The sequence below is a fragment of the Heloderma suspectum genome, chromosome 3 (genome assembly GCF_057233095.1).
Source record: "Heloderma suspectum isolate Gila_16-S chromosome 3, 16-S_ref, whole genome shotgun sequence".
Classification (NCBI taxonomy): domain Eukaryota; kingdom Metazoa; phylum Chordata; class Lepidosauria; order Squamata; family Helodermatidae; genus Heloderma; species Heloderma suspectum.
Window position 1 is genome coordinate 69,884,579 of NC_139460.1, and position 22,299 is coordinate 69,906,877.

At 43.3% G+C, this 22,299-nt stretch overlaps 1 protein-coding gene across 11 annotated transcripts in view; it reads left to right on the top strand.

Moving 5' to 3' along the window:
• Positions 1–22,299, top strand: part of GBE1 (1,4-alpha-glucan branching enzyme 1) — a 206,082-nt gene that overhangs the window by 40,958 nt on the left and 142,825 nt on the right. For 6 of the 11 annotated variants that reach the window (XM_084843494.1, XM_084843503.1, XM_084843500.1 and 3 more), the window contains exons 3-4: positions 19,369–19,502; positions 20,608–20,723. In XM_084843494.1, the coding sequence (XP_084699620.1) occupies positions 19,369–19,502; positions 20,608–20,723 (250 nt within the window). Of the gene's footprint in view, positions 1–19,324; positions 19,503–20,607; positions 20,724–22,299 lie in introns of all 11 variants that reach the window. The other 5 variants (XM_084843496.1, XM_084843505.1, XM_084843502.1 and 2 more) reach the window with 3 other exon arrangements.

The following is a 22,299-nucleotide window of genomic DNA, read 5'->3' on the forward strand; positions in this document are numbered from 1 at the left end:
TGTTTAATCCAGCAGAAATTGGTGTTTGGGTATATTAGACACCACAGTGCTTATTAAGAAAAAAAATGTATCATCCTCGAATAGATGGTGGCATGGTAGCGTTTGGGATGTATCACTGGGTCACATGATGTGGTGGTGTGCTCTGGTGGCTCCTGGGTGGTAGTCATTGTACATATCAATATTGTTTTGGATACCTCATTGACTATCCAAGATGTTCATGCACTCTTCTATTACATCCCCATCATCTGGAAACTCTCCAGTGGCCATTGATTATAGATTTTATGATACAGCATGATTGCCAAAAGATTAATACTTCAGATCTGGAAAGACTGGTCACCTCCTTCCATTGTACAGTGGACTGATGATCGTACAGTCTTACAGCTTTTGAAAAAAAAATGTTGTCAGCTTTGCCCTGACAGATACTGTTGACATCTGGTCAGCATATTTTAGCTTATATGGTTAAGAAGCACCAAGAATGGTGTTATTATTAGTTTAAGGGTGCAATCCTATGGGGATAGTCAGCTGCCTCTGAGCGCAGAGGTTACCAACTATCCAGTTCAGGGCAGGTGGAGTGCGGAGGGGATCTTCTCATCTGTGTTCCATCCGCCCTGCATTTGCGGCTACATGGCCGATTTTGGCTGTCTAGCCAGAGCAGCTCAGGGCGGGGGGGAGGCTGGACAGCACAAAGGAAGCGTCATACCGGCGCTTCCTCTGTCCCCACCTTCAGGAAATCCCCTTTCCCCCCGCTCTGCGCTGCTCTTAGGTGCACCGAGCCAGGGACAAACTGTGCCATCCATGAGGTGGCGGGTGGGGGGGGGCAAGGAGGCAGTTTTCTGGGAACCGACCTTGGAGCACTGTCTCCGAGGTTGGTTCTCAGAAACTGACAAACCCTATAGCCATCTAGCAGCTGTCTAGCGGCCATAGGATTGTGCCCTAAGATGCATAATATAACTATTGTAACTTGTAGTGATTTTAGTATTATTTGTATTGGTATTTTTGGCCATGTCTTTATCTTGTTTTATCTTGTTATTTTACTCTGTGCATTTTTATTGTAATATATTATCTGCATCTGCTCAAATATTTTGGCCACCTAATGCAAAGAGAAAACTCCCTGTAAAAGACCCTGATGATGGGAAAGATTGAAGGCAAAAGGAGAAGGGGACAGCAGAGGATGAGATGGCTAGATAGCATCACCGATGCAATGAATCTGAACTTGAGCACATTCCGGGAGAGAGCGGAGGAAAGGAAGGCCTGGCGTGCTATGGTCCATGGGGTCACAAAGAGTCGGACACGACTTAACGACTGAACAACAACAATTATCTGCATATAATTTTTGTTGACAGTGAAGAAGTTCAGTAAAAATATCAATAACAGGAACAACCCCCCCGCCCAAACCATGGACCAAAATTTTAAATTGAATGAGATAAACTAAGAACCATTGACGACAGTGGTAGAAAGGAATGCCTTGATTACAAAAGTCAGCAAGTGACATAATGTGGGCAACAGAGTTTTTAGACAGACCAATACTCGAAGCATTACAGTAATCAAGATGAGAAATATTAAAGGTCAAACATGAATTTTTGTAGTAGAAATGGAAAAAGAGAAGTATGAACTTGAGCAGCACTGGTAAAGATAAAATGACAAGATCTGACAACAGAATCAATCTGGTGGGAAGAAAAAGTCAGGGATTCTACTAAGACACTACATGCATTCAAGAGAGTGCAACATAATTTTCAACACAGAATAAGAGAAAGAAAAAAATTTTTTGCTCCTAAATAATCAGCTGTCCAATCCATACTGATCTTCAGGTAGCACTGAGATATCAAGACAGAAGTAGCTGAAGGACAGCCAGAAATTCAGTAATGATTAACATGAGAAAATGATAGAGTAGAAAGTAATGGTGAGAAGTGCCATCATAAAAATAAAACTATATTGGAAAATAAAAGAGTGGATAATTTGTAGCATCTGAAATGAGATGGACCGAAAACAATGTATGTGAGGGTCCCCCACAGACTAAATAAAAGAGAGAACCACCAGCAAACACTAAAAGAACAAGCAAATATAAAACAAACCCAATTGAAAACTTCGAAGAGAGACTGAAAAGATAAATGCATAGAAGAGACATAAAAACAGCATCAATATTTACAACTATCAATGAGCACCGAATAAAGCCTTGATTCTTTGTTGAGGGAAGATAATTCATGAAAAAGCTCTTACTGATGTTTGTAGAGTGATGAGGCCAAAAGCCAAATTGAAATAGGGCAAAGAAATGATTCAGGGTGTGTAGAATTAAAAACCTACTAAAATATAGAAGACTCGGAGAAAAAGACAAGTAGGGGGCAGGAGCCAGACTTGCAGAAGGAAGCAAATACGTATGCAACAATTTCTGATCATGAGGGGTCGACATGTAAAGCACTGCCAGAGCAAAGTGAAGTTAAAATGTTGATAGCAAAAATTAGATGCATTTCTTTTACAGATGGCACACTTATCAATTACTATAAGAGCCTGATGTGGTTATTTTCATTCAATATCTGGCTGACATATTCTAATTTAGGTGATTGTATTTAGCATCTTAATTGCTTTGTGTTGCAAAAAGAGCATAGTGTTTTCAAAGATGTCCTAGTGCCAGAAAATACCTCTCAGATGGAACTCACTGCTGTGTCTGTTTGTGATTTAAAATGACAAACCTTATTGGTTGCATGCAGTCATGCTGGTGTTCACTGAACAGATGTTTAGTGAAGTGCTAGCTTCATTTAAACTGTGAGGTATGTACCTGCTGCTGTTGGTAATATATGTGGCAGGATGGGGTGGGGAAGGCAACTAGAAATGGAAGATATTCACCACTTGTCATTTTGTCAGTACAAAGAAGTACTACTTCTTTGGCAATACTGATTTGAAGATAAGATCTGATTTGAGGTGGCTTGGACCCTAATCCCAATTTGTAGCCCTGCATCCATATAAAATTTTATTATGTATGTCAGTCTTCTTCCTTCTCCTCCTAGGGTGACCAGAGGCAAAGAATGCAGCTTCTGTATCTTTGAATAGCAGTGTAGAAAAGGACATTTTGTCATATTCTAGTTGTCATGCAAAAACCTCCTATGTTCTTTGTAAAGATATTGAATGTATCTCTTTATAAAGTGAAAATAGCTATTTTCCGATTCTAATACAACTAATCAGTAAGGTGTCTGGAGTGAATCTTCTTTTAGTCTTTAAATGAAAAAGTGTGTCAGTTGCCCAATACATCTTATTCATCATCAGTCAAAGGAGAAGATTCATTCCCATGGGGGCAGTTGATGGAATCAAAAGGCCTAAGGAATGGCAAGTTGTCATTAAATGCAGATGGGTATTAGTAATATTCCCATGAGGATTTTGGCTACAAAACCCTTAAGATTTAGAATCAGATTGCTGTGGATGTGTTTTAATATTAGATTATTTTCACCTTCCTTTACATTTCAATCAGGTTGAAATACCTCAAATTTAGATAGTCTACTATTTTCATATTTTGTATAGTGCGTAGTAGATATTAGGGGCTTTAGAAATAAATTAAATACAGAATCCATTATTAACTTGAGAGCCACTTTATAATTCATATTAAAGTTTAGTTCCATTTAGGGTCTAGAATTGAGACATATGTGCTAGATTCCTTTAAACCTATTTTACTGCAAGGGGCCATGCCATGATATTTCAGTATGGGCAGGGAAATCAATATGCAGTAATTCTTGCAGTAGTCTATGAAAAATAAGGCTTTGTGAAATCACTTTCTTCAAGACTGAGGTGGAAAGGATATAGTCATATACTATCTGGGGCAAGGTTAGTATGACCAAGTAGGACTCGTTTCTGTGCACAGAGAAGAGCTGTGCTGGATCAGACCAAAGGCCTGTTTAGTCCAGTATGCTGTTTCCACAGCAACCAAACAAAAGCCCACCCAGTCAGGACATGGGTGCAGTGGCACCCTGAAGCACATGTTCCACAGCGACTGGTATTGACGTGCATACTGCCTCTGATGCTGGAGGTAATATATACAGTAGTCTTCATGATTAGTAGCCACTGATAGCCTAATCCTCTATGAATTTATCTAATTCCCTTTTGAAGTCATCCAAGTTTGAGCAAGCTTTCAGTCGCCCAGCCATCTGTCATGCCTCCCTTGGACTCCTCCGAGGATGAAGGGGAATGACAGGCTCCAGACCCAGGGGAAGGGACCAGTACAGAACGCACCCAAGCCCCTTCACCTCCTGTGGATGTCCCATGCCCAGCTGCAGCCCCCCTCCAAGGGTTTGGAGGGCAAAATGCCACCAACCCCCACAGAGCATAAACAGCTGCATGTAAGGGAACAATGTGGGTGAGCCTCTGTCTGTTTAAGACAGAAAGGCTCTCAGAGGACTGATTGGATACAGCTGCTTTGGCAGTTAAAGGCAGGAAGCTGGCTGAAGCAAGGCTGCTGGAGGACAATGTTGGATCTCAAGCCAGAGCGCAGCCTTGACTGTGGATTTGACCCACTGCCTTTCTCGTGTTCCCCTGTGTTTTCGACTGGAAAACGGACTTCTCTTTGCCACAGTGAGTTGGATTTGACTGCCCTGGTAAACTACCCAGCCCCAGCTGCTGTTTCCCTCTTGTAGCCCTGGGCAGGTTTACGGCCCTGTTATCAGCCAGTGATTTATCGCTGGCAGGAGCTGACACCATCTTTTCCCCAGAATGCCTCTGGGCCCCATGTGAGCTCAGGGGCCTTGTTAGAAAAGGAAAATAAGAGGGCTGGGGAGCTGGAACCAGTGCTTTGTTTTCCAGCATGCCTGGCCAAATGGCTTTCTTTATTTTTTTTAAAGAAAGAAAGAGGGTACTAATGCTTCATGGTAAGCTGGAGGAGGGCTAGGGAGAGCAGTGGGGAGCATCCTAGGGCTGGGGATTGGGAAGGTGATGGCAAGAATCCAGGAGAGGGTTTTTTCAACTTTTGGGGTCTGCCTTGCCTGTGTTTTTGGGTGAGGTGAGGGTTGGTTGCTTTTGTAGGGGTTTTGTAGGGATGCATGGGTGCTTTTGTAAGGATTTTGTGGGGATGAGTTGCTGCCTGAGTTTTGTATTTATTTTTTTTTTGTCTGGGGGGTTCTGGGGTTGCCACTTGGACATATGATTTTGCAGAAGAGTTCTGTGGGGTAGTGTTGCCTTGTATTGAGCCTGTTCAGAGGTCACACTAAGCCATGATGGTTAGCATTTTTGAGCTAACCATGGTGGCTTAGTGTGACATCTGAATGGGATCCAACCATGGTGGTTTATTAACCATGCACAAACCATGTTCACTAACCACCTGCTGCAAGATGGTTAGCAGCACTAACCATGGCTTAGTGTGACATCTGAACAGGCCCTGTGATTAACAGAGAGCTTCCATAGAGCTCCATGGCAAGAGTGGCTGAAAATGGCCATTACAGGAGCAGGCTGCTGATGGTGGCCATTTTCTTCCTCCTTTCTGATTCCTTTACAAAAATAAGTAAAAAATAAATAAAAACATTGGAAAACTACACAGAATCGCCATATATCTCTAAAATGTGCATTACCCCTGTATATTGCTAAAATGTGCATGTACGCAAAATCACTATATATAGCAATTTTGCGCACATGTGCAAATCTGCGATATCCGGGGATAATGCATGTCTTAGTGATATATGGTGATTTTGTGCAAATGCACATATGTGCAAATGTGCATTTTAGTGATATGGCGGTTTTGTGCAATTTTTCAGTGTATTTATTTTTTACTTATTTGAAGAAAATGGCTGCCAACAGCCATCAGCAGCCCCACTCCTGTAACAGCCATGTGAGCTGTTGAGGCTGCTGGGATGCATGAGGGAGTGGTGTGAGGACTGTAGGAGGAAGGGTGGTTAGAGAGTGCATAGGCATGATTAGCTGCACATGTGGCAGGGGCTCTCACAGTGGTTAGTGCTAACTGCCCTGTACCATGGTTAGCCAAACCACCCAGCCCCAATGTGTGTCTGAACAGGGTCACTGTGTGTGTTTGTGTTGTGGGGTGGGGGGGTTGCTGCCCATTTGAGTGGTTGTGTGCGTGAGAATTCACCAGTTCTCCTTGTATTTTGGTATTTTGTTGTATAGGGTCAAATATGGGGTTTGGCATTTGGGGCTTGGAACCAACCTCTTATTGGTTTCCTAGGCAAATAATGGGCCTTTTCTTTGCCAGTTATTTTGTTTGCCAGGTCTGTGAAGCGGACATGTTAATTCAACATGGCTGCTGCTATTATTATTATTATTGTTATTCCATCAGTGTGCATGTCACTTTACAGCATACGAAAGAATAGGACCCTCTCCCAAGGAGCTTACAATCTAAATTTTGACACTGAGGAAATGGCAGAGGAATGCATAGTGAAGTGGAAGCAGGGATTAACGGTGAAAGAATATGTGGTTACTTCAGTTACATGTTCTTAGCTTTGAGTATAGACTTAGTAGTACCAGTGATAGGAATAGGGGATTGGGCCAAATGTTTCATGGAAAAGGTGGAGTTTGAAGAGGAATTTGAGGTGGTATCACACAGCTGTTCTGGGAGGCATTCCCAAATGTACAGATCTGACTTGGGATTGCCATGCCTCCTCCTTCCCCAAACCTTAGAGGGAGGGGGGAAAAAGGAAATTTTGTGGTTAACTTCCATCCTGCTAGGACACAGCAAAAGGAAGAAATCAGTGTTTAGTATAAGGCACAGCAGGATTGGAGCTAAAACCTCTCTCTCTCTCTCTCTCTCTCTCTGTCTGTCTCAGAACAGGAGGGAGAGGGAAGTTCCCATTCTGTTGTAGATATTAGGATGGAAGCGCAGTCTTGGATTTTGTTTTCGTTTTGCTCTTTTTTGGATGGAAAGTTGTTTAGCTTCCATCTGCTCATGATACAACAGGATGGGAGGAAAGCACCCACACCCTTCCCTTGATTTTTAGTTTAGGCATCCCCTTGTTTTGTAGTCAAACATCCCTTTGCTCACCCAAAAAGATACTCAGACTGTCAAGTGAATGTTCAAAATGCTACAATTTGTCAATTAGTTGTTTTAAAAGCTTAGTAAATCATCTCAATGAGGCAATTAGTAAGGTGAAACACTGATACAGGAGGCGGTATTGACATTATCATTTCCTGAAAAGCTTCTGGTAAATGACACTGAATATTATATTTACATACATTATTGCTTAGTAACTAAGGGACTGTAAGCAAAATATCAGTGTCTTAGAATTTTCCACTTCACAATAAAAGCTTTGATAAAAGTTGATAGATGTTTTAATATTTCAGTGTGGAAGCTGTCAAATAATGCTTTTGCTTGGCTGTATTGTACAAGGGAAGCCATAATGTTTGTCACTTTCCATATATTTTGGTCCGTATGCATAGAGTTTCTTCTGCTACTGCTAGGAACATGTGGCATTGGCATGGAGAGGCTTTACGGAATTGGCCAAACCACATAGTAAACTACATTATGGCCAGTCAAGTGGCCTGCTGCCATGGAGAAGCAGCAATTTTTTCAGCAAGCTCTTGCTGTGAGCTCATGCCAAACTAAACTATGTGCACAAGCAAGACAAGCATGCGTGCTTCGTCCCCTCTCTTCCTCATGGGAAGCTTTCACAGTTTTAAACAAATTGTAGTTTAACTAGTTATGGTCAGTTTCAAACAAACTGTGTTTTCTGAAACTGGCTTAATGAAACTATCCAGGTTTAAAGACACACACAGAAATCAAAATCTAGAGGGTTATGCAGGTGTTCACCAGCAACATGAGTAGGGGTAAGTGGGGAAAGGATGTGTGTGAGCATACAAGCCCCACCCCTAAGCAACTCATTCACACCAGTTTCATCATAGACCTTGGTGCGTTCAACGCAAAGTCCTGAAAAGGGCCTTGCAAGCGCATTGAGCTTATGAGGATTCCCGATCACAGGAGCTTTGTAAGCCAAATGCATGTACAAGCCCCTTTTCCGAACTTCACACTGAATGTGCAAATATCTGTGATGCATCCTGTGCTGCTTTGGGGGGTTGTGTCTGTGTACGTTCTATCCCTACTTTAGCCCTAGTCATGCTGAAGTCAAACGCCTGCATAGGGCTAATGTAAAACTAGAGATGTAAAATTTCTGGAAATGTTGAAGTCGTAGGGAAAACATTTGTACCACCAAGTAAAGAACTGAAATTTGGGAAAATACATACAATATTTTCTTCTCAAACATAAACTTATTTTTGTGCTTAAATAGTAGTTATGAATACGTTATGTATAACTTACCATACAAAACTGTACGGTTTGGCATATTTATGAATTTTACAGATCCATTTTCATTTAGGGAAAAAACCTTCCCAAGGTTACATAAAATAATACTATGCATGTTTACTCAGAAGAAATATTCACTCTGTTTCATGGAGCTGACTTCCACATAGTTTTGCAGCCTCAGAAGTATGCAAGCCTCAGAAGCAAGCCCCTTTGAGTTAGAAACATAGGAAGCTACCTTATACTGAGTCAGACAGTCCATCTAGCCCAGTATTGTTGACACTGACTGGCAGCAGCATTCCAAGGATCCTGCCCTACCTGGAGATGATAGGGGTTGAACCACGGACCTTCTGCACTCAAAGCATGTGCTCTGCCTCTGAGCTATGGCGTTCTTCCCTCAATGAGACTTACTCCCAAGTATCAAAGCTTTAGTTTTGTACAAACAAAATTGTATATATACCCAGTGCGAGAGAGATAGATAGAGAGAAAGAGGGAGCTGCAAAATTCTGCACTTTGTGGTATCTTAATCTTTGTCATTAAGAAAAAAAAGAACTTTGTAAATAAAAACCGCAAGGTTTGTAGTAAATTTAAAAAAAAATTTAGACAGAAATAGTCTCTCATGATCATAGTATTATATTAAGCACTAGCAGCGTATTTGGATATTGGGCTAAACTTTGTAACAACATTGAAGTCTTCAGTAGTGTATTATCATTATCAGGCTGGAGTGTGGGGTGGGACCTCCTATGAAAGCCAGCTTGCTGAGGCCTCTGCCACTGGCTAATGCTATCAGCTGACGAGCCACTCTTCTACCCCACAGCTATTTAAGAGCGGGGGCTGCCAGAGGCAGTGCCTCTGCACACGCCCCTGCGTTGCACAAAATGCAACGCCAAGTGTGCACTTAGTGTCGCATGTGGAGATGCACTGAGGAGCACACGCAAGACCCGCTCACCACTTTTCCAGAGATACCTGCAACCAGCAAATAGCAGAAGCAGAGGGCAGCAGCTTCATAGAACAAGAAGAAAGAGGCAAATGCAGATCTTCACTTGCTCCTTCTTAGCTGTTGCTATCTCTTTTATACTGTTTTATATTTTAACATTTTTAATATGTGCCTGAGAAATACATTGAGTAACTCAGGGGGTTGGGGGGTGCCACTATAACTGTGGTCACAGGTAGGGGGATGTATGGTGTTGGGGGATTAACAGGCCAACTGAGGAGAAGAGGGGCTAAACACCTTATGGCTATCCCCTCTTCTGGTTCTTCCCCCAACCAGATGGTTTCTGGTGGCCTTACCAGCTTGCCCTTTGGTCTGGTGCTGCTGCACTGAATGCCAGATCGGTCCAAACTGAAATCTCCCTCATCCATGATTTGATTGTGGATGAGGGGGCTGAACTGGTATGTATTACAGGGAACTGGGAGGAGTTACTCTCTCCCAGCTGTGCCCTCCTGGGTACTCGGTACAGCACCAACACCGACTCGAGAGTCTATAGGAATTCTATCTCCCTCTCTAGGCTTCCTGTTCATTCAAGTGCAGATCTTGTGTGTCTGTACCTTGTGTTGGGTACCCGGGACAGATTAAGGATTCTGCTGGTGTACCACCTACCTCGCTGCCCATCAGACTTGCTGATGGAGGTGGTCTTGGACTTGGTGTTGAGGACCCCTAGGATGATGGTCCTGGGGGTTCTCAACTTCTATGCTGAGGCTGCTGTATCCAGTGTGGCTCAGGACTTCATGACTGCCATGACAACCATGAGGCTGTCCCAACATGTCATTGGCCCAACACATGTAAAAGGTCACACACTTGATCTGGTTTTCTCGACTGAGCAGGAGGGTGGTGATCTGAAAGTGGGGGAATCAACATCTGTCCCCTTGTCATGGTCAGATCACTTTCTGCTGAGGTTTATACTCTTGGCAGCCTTCCCCCTCTGCAAGGGTGGGGGACCTATTAAAATGGTCCACCCCCGGGGGCTAATGGATTCTGATGGATTCTAGAGGGCTCTGGGGGATTTTCCTGCTGGTATGGCTGGTGCACCTGTCGAAGCCCAGGTCGCTCTGTGGAATGCAGAGATGACTCGGGCAGTTGACATGATCACGCCCAAGCACCCTCTCCCTCTGAGCAGAGCCCGGCCAGTTCCTTGGTATACACCTGAGCTGAGGGCAATGAAGCAGGAGGGGAGATGGCTAGAAAGCAGGTGGAGGAAAACTCATGCTGAGTCTGACTGAACACAGGTTAGAGCTCATTATAGAAGCTACTCTGTGGCGTTGAGGGTGGCAAAGAGACAGTGCTTTTTCACCAGCATTGCATCTTATCAGTGTCGTCCTGCAGAGCCTTTCTGAGTGGTTTCCAGCCTGTTACATTCTGGGCCAGGGATTGAGACTAGAACCCTCGGTAGCATGCTGTGATGAGTTTGCACGGCACTCTGAAGATAAAGTCGCTCAGATTGGTCATGAATTGGACACCATGATTAATGCAGTTCCATTGGTAGAGGTGTCCAGACCACTGTCTGGTCCAGTTTTATTGGATGAGTTTCAGTTATTGAGGCCTGAGGATGCGGACAAGATGCTTGGCAGAGTCCGGTCGACCACATGTGTGCTTGTCCTGTGCCCTTCATGGCTTATTAAATCAAACAAGGAGGGGATGTCTGGCTGGGTCCAGGAGGTTGTGAATTCCTCTTTGAGAGAGGGAGTGGTGCTGGCCTCTTTAAAAGCCTCTTTAATCAAGCCACTCCTGAAAAATCCTTCCCTGGACTCAGAGGATGTTAACAACTATAGGCCAGTGGCCAATCTCCCCTTCCTGGACAAGGTGCTTGAGCGGGTGGTTGCAGGACAACTCCAGGCAGTCTTGAATGAAACAGATTATCTAGATCCATTTCAGTTGATCTTCAGGCCTGGTTTTGCAACGGCAAGTGCCTTGGTCACCCTGTGGGATGACCTCTGCCAGGAGAAGGATAGGGGGAGTGAGACCCTGTTGATTCTCCTGGACCTCTCAGCGCTTTTGGTACCACAGACCATGGTATCCTTCTGGATAGGTTGTCTGGGAGCTGGAGGCACTGCACTGCAGTGGTTCTGCGACTACTTGGATGGCCAATTCTAGAAGGTGGCGCTGGGGGGTTATTGTTCTGTGACATGGCAGTTATGCCATGGGGTTCCATAGGGCTCTATTTTATCCCCTATGCTGTTCAATATCTACATGAAACTACTGGGGGAGGTTATCCGGAGGTGTGGGGTGAGGTGCCATCAATATGTGGATGACACCCAGCTCTACCTCTCTTTCTCATCAAAACCAGGTGAGGCAGTGGCTGTTCTGAATCAGTGCCTGGGCACAGTAATGGACTGGATGAGGGCCAATAAACTGAAACTCAATCCAGACAAGACGGAGGTACTGTTAGTGGGTGGTTCATCTGCCCGGCTAGGTGATATTGAACATGTTCTGGAGGGGGTTGCACTCCCCCTAAAGGATCAGGTTCATAGTTTGAGGTGCTGTTGGACCCATAACTGTCACGTGAGACACAGGTGAACCGAATGGCATGGAGCACTTTTTATCAGCTTAGGCTGGTATGCCAAATACACCCTTATCTAGAAATAGCCAGCTACAGTTATCCGTGCTCTGATAACCTCTCGTCTGGATTACTGCAATGTGTTTATATGTGGGGCTGCCTTTGAAAATGGTCCAGAAACTTCAGCTGGCCCAAAATAGGGTAGCAAGATGGTTAACAGGGACTGGCCAACGAGATCACATTATGCCATTACTTCTCCAGCTGAACTGGCTGCCAGTCCATTTCTGGGCCCGATTCAAAGTGCTGGTATTAACATTCAGAGCCCTAAACAGCTTGCGGCCAGGTTATTTGAAGGATTGCCTCCTCCCATATGTGCCTGCCCGGACCGTAAGATCATCCTCAGCAGTCCTTGTCCCTGAGCCCCTGCCAAAGGAAGTGAGGTGGGTGGCTGCTAGAAAGAAGGCCTTGTCTGCTGTGGCACCCTGGCTGTGGAATGAGCTCCCTAGAGTGGTTCGCCTGGCACATACGTTGTACTCTTTCCAGTACCAGGTGAAGACCTTTTTATTCTCCCAGTATTTTAGCATTTTAGCTTCCTCGTCTTTTAGCTTTGGAATTTTAAATCTGTATTTTAAGTCTCTGCATTGCTGCTAGATTTTATTTTGGTTGTATTGTTATATTGTGGTTTTAATGCTTTTATATTTTATATTGTTTCATCCTGCATTTTTGTTTTAATTTTTGTGAACTGCCCATAGACCTTTGGCTGTCAGGCAGTATAGAAATTAAATAAATAAATAAATAAATAAATCTCTAATGCTCTAGACTGCGTCACAAAAAAAGATTTGTACTACATACTTTGAGTGACTAAAACTGACTTAAATCTCAGTTCACTCATTCCAAATGAGAAAATACTTCATAGGAGGGTTTTTGCCCTACTTTCCCCCCAAGTTTCCATTTTATTTTTTTCTTACTGGAGAAATTCGGGGATATTTCGGGGCGGGGGGAACTCAAGTGTTTCTCCAAAGTTTGCTCCCCCAGCCCCAGGCTTTCACATCTCTACATAATACTATGTTACATTCTTTTCTCTTTTTAAAACCATATTTCTTCTTTTCCAAATGCTATCATTTCTCCAAGCAATGTAAAACCTAACCTACGTAGTCCCCAATATACTTTATATTGGTGAAAATATATTTTCATCAAGTGAATCGGGTACAGATCTTCCACCCATGTCTGCTGCTAACCCCTCAAAACTGGCAGAAATGTTGGCAGAAGAATAGGGAGAAAGGTCAGGAACAGAAAAGTAAGGCTGCAAATTGTCTGTGTTGTCAGGGCAGCTGGGTTCTAATTAATCAATAGTGGAGTTATATTGGAAGAGCCTAAGAAGCAAAGGAACTATTTAAAGAAATATTAAGAAATAATATAGAGAGAAGTTTGCAATTGGATAGGATGGTGTCCTGGAAACAGAGGGTGCAAGGAAGAAGAATAGCGTGATCAGCTGTATCAATAGCAGAAGAAACCTCTAAGAGAAGTACAGAGAAAAGCTGTGCGCAGAAAGTTGGTTGTCAGAAATATATATGAAGGCAGATAAGAGCATAAGAAGAGCCATGCTGGATCAGACAAAGGTCCATCTAGTCCAGCATTCTGTTCACACAATGACCAACCAGTTGCCTGTGGGAAACCCACAAGTAGGATAAGTAGCCCCCCACCCCATGTTCCCCAGCAACTGGTACACATAGGCATACTGACTGTGATACCTGAGCTAGCATATAGCCATCAGGACTAATAACCTTTGATAGCGTTCTCCTCCAGTGGGAGCAAATATTTAGTCAAATCTAGATTGAAAGGATTCCAGCAGGAACTTGACAAGTAGGAAATCAAAACACAGAAAGTGTGACAAATTCTAGGTTTGGACAGGAAGGGCAGGGAAAAATGGATTAATAGTGCTTTCCATCCAGCCGGGGTCAAGAAAGAGCTTCTTAATGATGTAAGGGGGTAACAGCAGAACCACAGGCTATCCTCAGGAACAGCCAGGAGATAGTGAATGCTAAAACAAAGTTGTTGTTCAGTCGTTCAGTCGTGTCCGACTCTTCGTGACCCCATGGACCATAGCACGCCAGGCCTTCCTGTCCTGCGCTCTCTCCCGGACTGTGCTCAAGTTCATATTCATTGCATCGGTGATGCTATCTAGCCATCTCATCAATAGGCAAATTGCAGGAATGATAGACTTACATTGCAGTCCTACAAATTAACAAAAAACCTTTCAGTTTAACATTCTGTGTTACCAGTTTTCTATATTCACTCCAGCTCCAAAATGCTGGGAAATTACAGCTGTTGAGGGCCATACCCTTAACAGACTTGTTATTTAGGCCAGTTGTATAAGGTATGGTATTCTATGTTGTAGTTTGCTCCAACTTCACCACCGCCTTGGATCCAGATGGCTGTCGGTGACAGAGTGGTGGACCTAAATCCCAGATTTGTCTGTTCACTGGATTAGACTCACAGAGTCCGCAGCCGCCATGCAACTGTAGCTACTATTCCATGTTACAAGTACCCAGTTTGATTTCTTTGTAGCAGGGAGTTCATAATTCGGTGTTCCGCAAGTTGACTACAGACATTGGCTCTGGACGTTTCATGACAATATTTCTTGGGGTGGTGTTGATGTTCTAACCTTACTATAAAATAGGTTCTATCTGAAAAGCAGTGCCCTTCTGGACTTTTCTGAAGAACAGGAATAGAGTTCCTTCTCTGTGGACTCACACATATGGGGGTGTTATGCACCTGCGCAGAACAGTCATTCCGAACATTCTAGAGCTAAACAAAGTTTTAGGCAGGAGTCTCATCCACCTCCTCTGCGCATGCTCCGGGCATGGCTCCCACCTGTACCAGTTACTTTTCGTCTGCTGCAGTGAGTAGAAGCATTTGGAATGTGTTCTTGTTCAGTCGTTAAGTTGTGTTCGACTCTTCATGACCCCATGGACCATAGCACGCCAGGCCTTCCTGTCCTCCGCTCTCTTCTGGAGTGTGCTCAAGTTCATATTCATTGCATCAGTGATGCTATCTAGCCATGTCATCCTCCGCCGTTCCCTTCTCCTTTTGCCTTCAATCGTTGCCAGCATCAGGGTCTTTTCCAGAGAGTTTTCTCTTCGCCTTAGTTGGCCAAAATATTTGAGCTTCAGCTTCAGTATCGGCCCTTCCATTGAGCAGTCAGGGTTGATTTCCTTTAGGATTGACTGATTTGACCTCCTTGCAGTCCAGGGGACTCGTAAGAGTCTTCTCCAGCACCACAGTTCGAAAGCATCAATTCTTCGGCGCTCAGCCTTCCTTATAGTCCAGCTCTCACAGCCATACATTGCTACTGGGAAAACCATAGCTTTCATTATGAGGACTTTGGTTGGCAAGGTGATGTCTCTGCTTCTTACTATGCTGTCTAGGTTTGCCATAGCTTTCCTTCCAAGGAGCAAGCATCTTTTAATTTCATGGCTACAGTCACCGTCTGCGGTGAACTTGGAGCCCAAGAAAATAAAATCTGTCACTGCTTCCATTTCTTCCCCTTCTATATGCCAGGAAGTGATGGAGCCAGATGCCATGATCTTAGTTTTTTTAATGTTGAGTTTCAAACCAGCTTTTGCACTCTCCTCTTTCACCCTCAACAAGAGGCCCTTGAGATTCTCTTCGCTTTCTGCAGTTAGGGTGGTATCATCTGCATATCTGAGGTTGTTGATAATTCACCCGGCAAACTTAATTCCAACCTGTGATTCATCCAACCCGGCATTTCTCATGATGTACTCTGCATGTAAGTTAAATAAGCAGGGCGACAATATGCAGCCTTGTCGTACTTCTTTCCCAATTTTGAACCAATCGGTTGTTCCGTGTCTGGTTCTTACTGTTGCTTCTTGACCCTAGTACAGGTTTCTCAGGAGACAGGTAAGGTGGTCTGGTACTCCTATCTCTTTAAGAATTTGCCAGAGTTTGTTGTGATCCACACAATCAAAGGCTTTAGTGTAGTCAATGAAGCAGAAATAGACGTTTTTCTGGAATTCCCTTGCTTTCTCCATGATCCAGTGAATGTTGGCGATTTGATCTCTAGTTCCTCTGCCTCTTCGAAACCCAGCTTGTACTTCCGGTAGTTCTCGGTTCACATACTGCTGAAGCCTAGCTTGTAGGATTTTGAGCATCACCTTGCTGGCATGTGAAATGAGCGCAATTGTGCGGTAGTTTGAACACTCTTTGGCATTGCCCTTCTTTGGAATTGGAATGTAAACTGACCTTTTCCAGTCTTGTGGCCACTGTTGAGTGTTCCAAATTTGTTGGCATATTGAGTGCAGCACTTTAACAGCATCATCTTTTAGGATTTTAAATAGCTCAGCTGGAAGACTGTCAACTCGCTAACTTTGTTGTTACTAATGCTTCCTAAGGCCCACTTGACTTCACTCTCTAGGATGTCCAGCTCAAGTTCAGTGACCGCACTATCATGGCTATCAGGGACATTCAGATCTTTCCTGTTTAGTTCTTCTGTGTATTCTTTCCACCTCTTCTTAAACTCATCTGCTTCTGTTAGGTCCCTGCCTTCTTTGTCCTTTATCATGCTCGTCCTTGCACAAAATGTTCCCTTGAGATCTCCGACTTTCTTGAAAAGATCTCTAGTCTTTCCCATTCTATTGTTTTCCTCGATTTCTTTGCATTGTTCATTTAAGAAGGCCTTCTTGTCTCTCCTTGCTATTCTCTGGAACTGCATTCAGTTGGATATATCTTCCCCTTTCTCCCTTACTTTTCGCTTCCCTTCTTTCCTCAGCTACTTGTAAAGCCTCATCAGACAGCCACTTTGCTTTCTTGCATTTCTTTTTCTTTGGGATGGATTTCGTTGCTGCCTCCTGAACAATGTTATGGACCTCCGTCCATAGTTCCTCAGGCAGTCTGTCTATCAGGTCTAATCCCTTAACTCTATTCCTCACCTCCACTGTATATTCATAAGGGATATGATTGAGGTCATACCTGAATGGTTTAGTGGTTTTCCCTACGTTCTTCAATTTAAGCCGAAATTTTGCAACAAGAAGCTCATGATCTAAGCCACAGTCAGCTCCAGGTCTTGTTTTTACTGACTGTATGGAGCTTCTCCTCCATCTTTGGCTGCAAAGGACATAATCAATCTGATTTTGATATTGACCATCTGGTGATGTCCACATGTAGGGTCGCCTCTTGTGCTGTTGGAAAAGAGTGTTTGCTATGATGAGCGTGTTCTCTTGGCAAAACTCTATTAGCTTTTGTCCTGCTTCATTTTGTACACCAAGGCCATGCTTGCCTGTTATCCTGGTGATTTCTTGACTTCCTACTTCAACATTCCAGTCCCCTATGACGAAAGGGACATCTTTTTTTTGGTGTTAGTTCTAGAAGGTGTTGTAGGTCTTCATAGAACCAATCAATCTCAGCTTCTTTGGCCTCAGTGGTTGGGGCACGGACTTGAATTACTGTGATGTTGAATGGTTTGCCTTGGATTCGTACTGAGATCATTCTACCGTTTTTGAGATTGTACCCCAGTATTGCTTTACCTACCCTTTAATTGACTATGAGTGCTACTCCATTTCTTCTAAGGGATTCTTGCCCACAGTAGTAGATATGATGGTCACCTGAATTAAATTCGCCCATGCTTGTCCATTTTAGTTCGCTGATTCCCAAGATGTCAATGTTCAATCTTGCCATCTCATGTTTGACCTCCTCCAGCATACCTTGATTCATTGATCTTACATTCCAGGTTGCTGAACAATATTGTTCTTTACAGTATCGGATTTTCTTTTCACCACCAGACATATCCATAGCTGAGTGTCCTTTCGGCTTTGGCCCAGCTGCTTCACTCTTTCTGGTGCTACTTGGAAATACCCTCTGCTGTTCCCCAGTAGTATATCGGACACCTTCCGACCTGAGGGGCTCATCTTCCGGCGTCATCTCTTTTAGCCTTGTGATACGTTCCATGGGGTTTTCTCGGCAAGAATAGCTGCACGGCATAGCTTATGGCTTCACTGAGTTACGCAAGCCCCTTTGCCACAACAAGGCAGTGATCCATGAAGGGGAATGTTTTCTTGCCTCATGGCAAAAATCCCTAAGAATTCTACTGTTCCCTCCTGGGATGCTGAACTGTTCTCCTTTCTTCTTTCTCTTTACTTTCTCTCCCTTCCCTATTTTCTCTGACTCTCTCCTTCTCTATATCTCATTTGGGTATATGGCCTTCAAGGCCTTCTTCAAAAATTGTACTTGCTGTGGCAGGAAGGTACCATTGACTGTAGGACGCTCCAACTGCCATCTTTGGTTTGGAGAGGCACACAGGGTAGAGTCTTCTGCCCACTGCCAGCTATTTACTAAGCAGACCAGGAGAAATAGAACAATACGCCTTCGTGCTCTGCTGTGGGAAGAAGCTCTCAAGGCAGCAGATACAGCCGCGTGAAACCGACTTCTGCATACTACCTTGGCATCCATGTGTAAGAAGCTGCCACCTTGGACCAACAATTTGAAACTGGCCTGTCCATACTGACAGTTGAGACTGCACAGGTCAAATCAACCAAGTCCCAAAATAAAAGCCCCACTAACTCCATGCTCTGGTGCCAAAAAACAAAAACACTATTCATAGGATAGAATCTGACGTCGAACCTGAACCTGCGCTGGCCCCCAAAAGCCACCCTTGGTACAGACAGTGCTTCAAACTCTCATGTGATTTCTGACACCGATCCTAGAGGAACTACAACTCCCATGAGACACCCCGGATGATATCCAGTGTCTGGGATCAGTATCAGAGAGAGAAACCACGGAATGTTTCCTCCCGGAACTGTACTATCACCTCCCTCGAGACCGTTCTCCAAGGATCCCTGAGATACCGATAAAGATACCTGTATAGATCCCCGAGGAAGATAGATCCCTGAGATACCTGTAACTGTGGTTCTTTGAGTGTTCATCTGTGAACTCACACAACTCAACCTCCTCCCTGATTCAATGCCTTCTTTTGTTCCCCCACTCTGGCAGACTAAAAACTGAGAAGCAGGTGGGAACCAAGCCCAGCATGTGTGCAGAGGAGGTGGGTGGGACTTCTGTCTAAAACTTTGTTTTGATCTAGAATGTTCCAAATGACTGTTCTGTACAGGCACATAACCCCCTCCCCCCTCATGTGTGAATTCACAGATGACCACTTTGAGCACAATAGTTACAGGTAAGTAACCTGTCCTTATTTTATATTTGGCCTTTAATTTCAAGGAATTTCTCCTTTGGGGCACAGGGGCCATTTCAGATTTCTTCTGAAATCTTCTGTTTTGGGCAGAGTAGGTAGATTGGGCCTACCTACTCTACATACTCTCTCCCATCGCCCTGTTAGCCAACAACACTCACTACCATTCTATACTGCTCTGACTTGGCTAACAGAAACTGGGCTTTGGGCACAGGTGAAAAAAGACTTTATTTATTTACAAGATTTAGATACCATTCTACATCAAATAAAACATCGGAGAGGTGAACAATAAAAAGGGGAATCATCATCACCAACAACTACAGAATTAAAACCTTTACAGTCAAATTGTGCCAATAAAACTGTGGCGGGTTAGAGAGGAAAGGCTTGTTGAAATACAAATGTTCTCAGCAGGTGCTGGAAATGAAATATTGTTCATGTCTGCCTGATATCAATAGACAGGGAGTCCCACAGAGAGGAATCCAAGGCACGAAAGACACTACTCCAAGTGGTTTCCAAACAGACTGCAGGTTTCCAAACGGACCAACAGGAGTGCCTCATCTGAGGACTGGGCAGGCTGGTAAGAGAGAAGGTATTCTCTTATGAGCTCCCATACAATAAGATGGGCTGAAAATTGCATTTTAAAGAGAAACTAGAAACCTATTGCACTACTACTAGGGCAAAGCACGTATTAGACTTTCCCCCTGACCTGAAACAAATGGTTTCCCAAAAGGCGAATGGAGGAATCAGCCAACAAATGTAAACCCAGCAAATTCTATGGGAAAAAACCTTGATATTACCTGTCAAACTCACATTACCTATCAAACTTTAAACTATAAACCATTTCTTACCCTTTCTACATCAAAATCTGAAGTGCATGAGAAGTCAGTTCAAAGATGGTCTGTGCCAAATTTCAGATTCATCCTCTCAGCTATTTTATGAGTATAGGCTGTAGAATCTATCCTCCCTCCCCAATTTCTGGTTATAATGGAAGAATGCAATTTGTCTGATTCACCCTTATCCTAGGCCTATCATAAATGTATACTCAAAAGTAAGTCCTGTTGAGTTCAGTGGAGCTTATTGCCAGGTACTAACTTACAGGGCTTACTCCCAGGTGTAGGATTGCAACCTTAAAGGCAGAGCTTGCATATGCTTGTCGATAGAGCAAGGAGGGGTATGGTTTTATGTTTATACTCTGTACCACTCTGGCTATGTTTAGTACAAGGGTGGGATATGAATAATAAAATTGTTGTTGTTGTTTTAAAAACCAGATAAGTAGGTTGAAACACAGGAGGAACCACTAGAAGAAAAAAGAAAGAAAGAAGAAGGGGTTAAAAGGAAAGATGAGGAAGAGGCATATTAAGCATTACGTCTAAAATCTTGTCAGCGAAGAAGTGAGCAAAGGGAAGGATGTGAAAGGAGGAAGGAGTTTTAATTTTAAAATACTTTATCTTCCAGATAACAATTAAGGAGGAGTAGGGAGAACATATTTGCACATTTTATTCATAATTTTAAGTTTAGGAGTTAGAACTCATTCTGCCTTAGAATTTCACTAGTAATATTAAAATAAGCCCCCAAATATACTTAAAGATCCCAAATCAATAAGATTTGTTGTATAGAATGAAGCTTGCTGTTCAAACATATGAACTGTGCATTTTAATGCATGCTCTGTATTTAATATTTCTCTTTTATTGCAGATAACTGGGATCCATTTTCCCATCCATATAAGAAAACAGATTTTGGGAAATGGGAGTTGTTCATCCCACCTGGACCGAATGGATTTAAACCAGTGTCTCATGGATCAAAACTGAAGGTGCTAGTTTCAAAATTGTACTTTTGCTCGATTCAGTCATTCTCAAAGCTGATTGAAGTTTTCCTGGTGTTCTGTGATGTGCCAATTTATATTTTAAAGTTCAAAGGAGACTTGCAGATCCTTCTCGTCACCTACATGGCTTCCTATCAAAATAGTATAAAACAAAGGTATCATGACAATGCAGTGAACAAAAGGGATTATGATGAATAAGGAAGGTGTCTTTACAGCAAACCTAAAATGACTGAATATAAATACGGGTTTAAGAAATGTTAAGCGAAACCCAGGGCTAGAGTGTATGGCTTATGAATTAGGGAAATGGAGACTAGTGAGGAGAGGTTGCCTTCGTTCAAGTTATGTGGCTAAAGGAAACTTATGCAAATTCAATAATAAATAAGGATTAGATTGGATCCTGGGAACTGTGGGTGGAAGGAAGCGCAAATAAGGGAAATTTCTCCCCTCTTCTTCCCCTTCATGCCAAATAGGTTGGAGGGGAGGATCTAAAGAACCATGAGTAGAAGGAGAGCAGCTACCAGATCTGTTCTTCAAGAGCTTAGAAGAGAAGTCATGTACTGGTATAGTGTGTTATACTGCAGTGTTCATGCTTCTGTTTTTAAAGAGGATGCATGACTGGAAGAACATAGTTGGATATAGTTTTACTTGTGCAATACTTTTGCCGTTATTTGAGCAGAAGACATCTTCTGGATGAGGAAGGGCACCTTTTGGATCCCATTATTTTTAAGAGTTTTGCCATACTTTCCAAGACAAGCATCAGAGACAGGCAACTAGATAATTATAGCATAGGGAAGACATTTATGCATCCAGAATTATTGAGATAGGAGAATGGTTAAGGATGTATAACCAGAACTCATGGAGGATATACCATGGCAGAATCAGCGACGTTGCTGAATGCTGACCTCCTGAATAACAGGAGATTGTGTAGTAGCTATGCCTACTAGTTTTCACTTTAACAAATTAACAAATATATTGCAGTAAGGATTCCTAGAAGAGTAGTTTGCAATTAAGTAGAAGTGAAAGGAAACATGAAATGTGAATTTGCTGATGAAACATGCAACTTGTCAAGGAACAGATTATGGTCAGAGACTGCAGGTATATTATTTCTCAATATATGTTGCAAATAATATATTTGGAGTTTACTTTCTAAACGCTATTTACAATTGTGTACTATGTAAATCGTGCTGAGTCTGACCGAACACAGGTAAGAGCCCACTATCGAGCCTACTCTGTGGCGGTGAGGGTGGCAAAGAGGCAGTTCTTTTCCACCAGCATTGCATCTTCTCAGTGTCATCCAGCGGAGCTTTTCCGAGTGGTTCGCGGCCTGTTACATTCTGGGCCAGGGAGAGAGACGGTGGAACCCTCGGTAGCATGCTGTGACAAGTTTGCGCGGCACTTTGAGGATAAAGTCGCTCAGATTCGTCATGAATTGGACACCACCATTACTGCAGTTCCATTGGTAGAGGCGTTCAGAGCACCGTCTGGTCCAGTTTTATTGGATGAGTTTCAGTTACTGAGGCCTGAGGATGCGGACAAGGTGCTTGGCCAAGTCCGATCGACCACT